General features: G+C 42.2%; 1 protein-coding gene across 1 annotated transcript in view; it reads right to left on the bottom strand.

Moving 5' to 3' along the window:
* The window catches only part of EHHADH (enoyl-CoA, hydratase/3-hydroxyacyl CoA dehydrogenase), a 74,131-nt gene extending 70,344 nt beyond the window's left edge, over nt 1-3,787 (bottom strand). The window contains exon 1 of the mRNA XM_012641890.1: nt 3,650-3,787. Within this exon, the coding sequence (XP_012497344.1) occupies nt 3,650-3,723 (74 nt within the window). The 5' untranslated portion in view covers nt 3,724-3,787. The remainder of the gene's footprint in view (nt 1-3,649) is intronic.
* Nucleotides 3,788-6,905: the final 3,118 nt, after the last annotated feature.

The raw sequence follows: 6,905 nt of genomic DNA, 5'->3' as shown, positions 1-6,905 counted from the left end.
GGGGGGGAGGGAGGAGGGGACGGGTATTTGCATACACAGAGTGCAATGCGCACCACCCAAAAGATGGACATATTTGAAACTCAGACTTAGGGGGGGAGAGGGGGCAAGGGCAACATACGTAACCTAAACATCTGTACCCCCATAATATGCTGAAATAAAAATAAATAAATAAATAAAAAATAATAGAACGAGAGTCCAATCAGTTTTACCTTGGAATTCTGAGTATTCTGGGTAAAATTTCTGTTCTTTAACATACAGGGTGAAAAAAATCTTAAAACAAAGCAAACAATAAACTTCTATAAAGGCCATATTGTTAAGATCAGCAACAATGAGTTAAAACCTCAGGGAATAAAGGAGACACCTGCCCTTGTAAATGATTCCCTTTCACCTAATTACTTTTCATTTCTTAACCTAGGATGAAATCCAAACAAAACCTCTTGCCTTTGACTGGTTAATTGGAAACCAAATCTGATAATGAAACACAGATTCAGAAGCATTATGTAATATTGATAAGTCCAAAGGTCATATATTTCCTTCTAGGACAATGATGCCTACAAAATTAGCCAAAATTAGCTCAATCTGTGCCACTAAGGAGAAGAAATTGGCTTTTCCCATTTTCTCAACCCCTCCTTTTTTATGTTCTTGTTAATTTTGCAAAAATCAAAAACAGGAAAAAAAGAAAAACAAAAACCACTACAACAGATAAGCTTTACTAGACTCAAGCTGATTGAGAGGAACCACAGTCCTGTAGCAACGGAAAGGCCACAGGGGTTAAGAAATTATCTTGTCTCCTTAATACCGTTAGGTATGGAAAAATGGAGTCTGGAGTAAAGATAACATTTCATGAGTGCTGACCAAGTCTTTGACCATAGGAGATCTTTCTTTTTTTGACAGCTTTTTTTTTTAAACTAAAGGACATCAAATAAAGTTTGTGGCTTGCAACCAGCATTTTTTCAAACAAAGAAATAGAAGAAAAGAGAAAATAGACTATATCAAACAATATAACATGTAAGGATAGGTTTTGTTTCACAAAGCTTTCTTTCGGTTATGCATTCATATGTATTTGCGCCTGGAGTTGCTATGTAAAACATGATGTTTCTTACTATGTGGATTACAGTAAAGAAAAAGCGTAAGCCAGGCCTGATGGCTCACTTCTATAACCCCAGCACTTTGGGAGGCTGAGGCGGGAGGATTGCTTGAGGTTAGGAGTTCAAGACCAGCCCGGGAAATATAATGAGACAAAAAAATAAGAAAAATTAGCCAGGAGTGGTGGCACATGCCTGTAGTCCTTCCTACTTGGGAGCCTGAGGCAAAAGGATCACTTGAGCTCAGGTGTTAAAGGCTGCAGTGAGCTATGATTGAGCCACTGCACTCCAGCCTGGGCAAAAGATCGAAATGCTGTCTCAAAAAAAAAGAAAGAAAGAAAAAGTGTGAAAGCGATTGTTCTAGGAGACAAGCCTAGTAATCAGGCATGTCCTACACTTAGAAAGAGGGTTGGCATTCTTCTGAATGGAAGGAAACATGGCTGGCTAAACTGGTAATAAAGGATTTAAACTATTTGTTTGGGGGAAAAAAATTCTAATAAGAATCTTTCAGAGAGCTAGGAAGAGGAAACTTCCCACATAAAATAAGAACCAGGGGCCGGGTGTGGTGGCTCACGCCTGTAATCCTAGCTCTCTGGGAGGCCGAGGTGGGCGGATTGTTTGAGCTCAGGAGTTCGAAACCAGCCTGAGCAAGAGGGAGACCCTGTCTCTACTGAAAAAAATAGAAAGAAATTAATTGGACAGCTAAAAATATATAGAAAAAATTAGCCGGGCATGGTGGCGCATGCCTGTAGTCCCAGCTACTTGGGAGGCTGAGGCAGGAGGATCGCTTGAGCCCAGGAGTTTGAGGTTGCTGTGAGCTAGGCTGACGCCACGGCACTCTAGCCCAGGCAACAGAGTGAGACTCTGTCTCAAAAAAAAAAAAAAAAGTAAGAACCAGGAGGGGAAAAAGAAGGAAGAGAAGAAGGAAAGAAAAGTAGGAAGAAAAAAAAATCAGGGACTCTGTTAAACCTGATGAACATGCTGGGATGTACACTTCTATAATACCTAAAGGGAAGAGAAATGTTTATTCCCAGGTGGAGAAAATCTTATAGACAAAGGTGAAGTGATTCTGAGCAGCAGGGCCTGTTGGTGGGGGCTTGTAACAGGCCTTCTGACTAACAGGAATGATGACCGCTAACATCTGTTAAATGCCAGTTTATAATCTCCAACTCATTTAAACCTCACAACTTTATGAGGTAGATACCAACATTTCTCCTGTAAAGTACGGAGGGGAAAATATTGGTAGCTATGGGTATTAGACTATGGAACTTTTTCCACTAAGGTCTTGATGGCCACAATTTCCCATTATGTGCAGAGGTTATAGCAGAATCTTAATATCTAGTAATTCTAATCAGTATACAGACCAGTCCAAAATTGATAATGTAATCGCATTACTTACATTTTTCTTTGTCAAAACCGATATAATGGATATTTTGCTTTTTGAGGGGCAGGAGAAGGCAAGTAAATGGACATATCATCCTTGTGTGATTTTATTCCAGCAACTTTTTTGTATTAAATGCAATAGTTCATATTAAAATAAGAACTGTAATATTAATACTAATGATAAAATCAAATCTCATGACAGTAAAACAAAATAAATTCCATTAAAATTAGCAGATCTCTTCAATCCAGTCTCTATTTTGCTCCAGCAGTGTGTGGTAGAAATTTTGACCAAAGATCTATTTATGCTTTGTATAAAGTGTAAATTATAATTTCCACTAATCCTACTCCCTGTGGATAGGTGGCTCTTTGCAAAGCTGATGTATAATTACACTTTTTTTCAGAGATATGGAAGAACCAGACCAAATTAACTTCATTAATTTTCAAAAAAGTGGCATTGATCTCACTTTTAAAAGTAAAGTTCCAAGTGCACTGCACAAGGAAGGTACCCCACAATGAAATAAAAGAAGATAAACTGCAGTTTTCCAGGAAATGTTACTTAGTAGGTTTACTCTGACATGGGTCAGCCACGGAAGCACCAAGACCCTGAGGTTTAAACAGATCAGGAGACAGAATTTTGCATTTCTGGGCCAGGACATAATTGTCCTTTACTCACTGCGCTGGTATAAGGGGGGACCTTACTTTACTTTTAAAAATGTTCAACCATTTTATTGTCTGATTACTAAAGCTGTTAGCCACACACTGTAAGGGCAGTCTGGACTCAAAGTTGGGGAGTGAGGATAGATCAAGGTCCAACCCTGAACTAAGTTAAGACCTTTGGACTAGAAAGTCCGCCTAAGCAGACAAAGCTGCAAACAAGCAGAGGGTTCCCCATGCAGTTGCCATCGACAGACCCGGTTGGAGTCCAGCTCCCCTACTTAGAATCCATCTGTCTGTGTCTCACTCCGTTTCCTTACTAGTAAAACGGGGATGAGAGTTCTCTGCGAAGATTAACGAAGTTAATTTGGGCTAAAAAAAAAAAAAAAAGGCCCTGGCATAAACCGGTTGCTCAATCTTTCAGCGTCTTTATTAGTTTAAACCAGCAAGGGAAGGTCAAAGCCTCCAGACCAGCAGGCGGGCAAGGCCCCTGCTGTACCCCGGCTGGAGGCGACCGAGCCGGTTACCTGAGCGCGTTGACCGGCGGGTTTCGGAGGCGGATCAGCGCCAAGTAGTTGCGCAGCCGAATATACTCTGCCATGTTTCCTCAGTCACCGAAGTCGCCTCTGCCTCTCACCACAGGGCGAAGCCACTTTCCAGGAGCGCCGGGCCGCCCCGCGAGGAGGGGCGCCCGCTGGGCCAATGTGAGCCGGGGCACCGCCTCCCGCCGCCGCCCACCGCGCGGCTGCACGCGCCCGAGCTTCCCACGCAGCCCCCGCCTCTCCCGAGCCCACTCCCGCGCTCCGCAGACCCCGGTCGTCTCTTTCTCTTTATTGGCTCCACTCCTGCTCCCACCACAAAGTACAACGGGAGGACGATGGAATTGCTGGCAGGTCGAGGTTTGCAACCCTGCTAGCCCAGAGGCGCTGGCTTCTGAGTACAAGTCTGGTTCACGGAGTCGGGCAAGCTGTCCTCATCACAGTATTCATCTTCATGAGCCTCAGAACAGGGACAGATTACGACACACAGCATGCATTTCACCTTAATGAGCATGTACTAACATCAATCAAATATTTAAGGAACATCATTTTTACTTATCCTACAATCACACGGCAGCTAGTGAAAGCTGAGTTTCTTGTCTGCACGACCCTCTTTTCCCTTCTTCTGCCATTCCTAAGGATTATGATTTGTAATACATGATCCATCAATCTATGAATTGAGCACCTATTACGTGCAAGACCTAGGCTGGAGAGTAGAGATAAACAAGGCCCAGCCTCTTCTCTCCAAAAGTTCAGGCTAACACAAGGTTTTTCTACGTGGAATTGGCTTCTCATGGACCCCACAGTCCATCTAGTGGAGAGAAAGCATTCTGTAAGTTTCGGAGGAAAAAACAATGGAATAATTTTGTCCACTGATGTCTTACAAATTTTAACAATGATTAAGGATTATTTTCATAGATATTCCTTTACCTCTTGAAAAAATAAAAACAGGTTCCTACTACTAGGAAAGTACTGATTGTTTTGGAGCACTGGTAACAAGCAGCAGTCAGAACCCATTAAATCCAGCCAGCACAGCTGCCTCAGTGATCAAAGCCAACCTATCGATGACAGCCAATCACAAACAGTCCAATGCACCTGCCTCTGAGTGCCCAAATCAACAAAGCCTCATCGGAGCAATCAGCTTCTTATAGGAGCTATCAATCTCTAGTGCCTCTAAAAATTTTCTGATCCCTAAATTCCACCTTACCCAAAAACTCTATGTAAGAGCAACAGTCTGTTCCGCTTGGAGAGACTGGGCATAGCCAGGATAGTTCTCCCTTACTATAGTCAGCAAAAACTTCAGTCATCTTCCTTCAGATATTAGTCTCTAGGGGAATAACTCTGCCATGGCAACCTAGCAACTTTAAACATCTCCATAAAGGCCAAGTAGGCGTGGCTTCACAGCTCTCAATGGCCTGAAATTTCTCCTGGAGCAGAGGAGATAAGCATGGTGTAGAGCCACTCATCTCTGTCTTGTAGGAGTCTGCTACAGGCTATTTCTCATCTATGTCCCTAGTTTCAATTGAACACATAACTTTCTTCCTTGTGCCCCCATCTCAGGGCAAGCTTCTGTGTAGATCTAGAAAACTAGTTGGCAGTAGTTTAGGGTTGGCTCTTTAAAAGGGTAGGGTCTAGGGTGATGCAAACGAGGCACCTAGTGGACAAAATTTAAGGGGGCACTGACTCTCAGGCTCATGCAATGTGCTGACCCTGCCCTGCTCCCCAAAAACAGAGCAACCCACCATTCCTGACATCTGTCTTCTAGTCCCTCTGTTTGGTGTCATGCTATGGGACTACGGATACAGGGAGCTGATACCATGCTGATCTTTCTTTCGCTGTCTGTGTAAATAATAAACTATCTAAATTCATTTGGGTGCCTTACTTGCTGAGTCTATGGAAGTGTGACAAGCCAATTTAGCAAGTGCTACCATGCATTATAGACTGCTTATAGACCACTTGACCACTTGACCAACTCTTGATCATTGTTATGAATTGTTATATTCTTAAATTATCTTATTTCATTTGTCTCAATAATTGCTACTTAACAGGATGCTGGTCCTCTTTGCTAATACACTTCCACACTATTTGCATGTTACTGCTTTTGCTTGTTAAGTACATTGTTTTCCTTGTTGTCATTATGTTGCATTATATCCCCATTTCACAAAAACAGATCAGTTCATCAGAAGTGGTCGATTAAAGCTTAAAAGAAAGATAAAAGAAAATAAAGCTATAAGTTAGCATAATGTCCAAAAGCTAAATGGTGAACTGGATTTCAATGCAAATACAGACGTTTTGCCTGCTAGAATATACAAATCTGTATTCACAGTAAGAATAGAAATGCAATCTAAAACCTGGCTTTCCCTGCAATGGTGCTCTGTTAGCCCTGGAGCCCAGGGTATTGTATATGAAACTTCATTCAGTAGTAACATGAATCAGTGGAGGCTTACTTCTCTGGTAAGCCAGTCAGGTTTTTCTGGAACAAACAAAACAATGCTTTCTGGACTGAGTGATAAAATCTTTCACACACTCTCTTCCATGTCTTTCTCCTTTCACTGTGGGAGACAGATGGACACAAGCCTCCAGGGGAGGATAGATCCACAGACAGAAGCAGCCTGACTTCCCAAATGACTTGTGGAAGAGAGCCACACAATGACTGGAACCAGCATGCACTGTTAAAGGAGCAAGAAATAAATCTGGGTCTGTTTGGTAACGAATTTTACCCTGTCCTAACTAATACAGTGAAACAGTAGGCAGTGAGTACACTCTTCCACAGTGAAGTTGGCTGACATTCGAGGGAAAAAGCTGCTCACATAAATGTCTGAAATGAGAGAAGGGATAAAAACAGTTTTTTCACTATACCAACGTGAAAGTTGTCAAAATTAAGATGGAATCACTTGTGTCAAACCCAAACAAAACAGAGTCAGGTTAGAAAGGGAAGAGCCTCATGCACACATGCCTATCATAAGAATTATTACAAAGACTCTCTGAAGGGCTCTTATGCACGTATGCCCGTAGCAAGAACTTTTATCAAGGACTTTCTAAACTGCAGCTTGCTACATGAGTCACAGGACAGCTAGTCCGATGCACAAGAATGCTTGCCTTACACACTGTCTCCACAGATGAACTGATATCACTTTCTGTGATAAGCCCCTGTAGCTAATGTTCTTTTGGTTCCAAAACAAATTGTGTATATTGCTTTTGCCTTTAAAAGTTTCCCCTTGCCCCAGTCTCCTCAAATATGACC

This window comes from Propithecus coquereli, unplaced genomic scaffold (genome assembly GCF_000956105.1).
Source record: "Propithecus coquereli isolate 6110/MARCELLA unplaced genomic scaffold, Pcoq_1.0 Scaffold10, whole genome shotgun sequence".
Classification (NCBI taxonomy): domain Eukaryota; kingdom Metazoa; phylum Chordata; class Mammalia; order Primates; family Indriidae; genus Propithecus; species Propithecus coquereli.
This window is presented reverse-complemented; position numbering and strand designations above follow the sequence as displayed.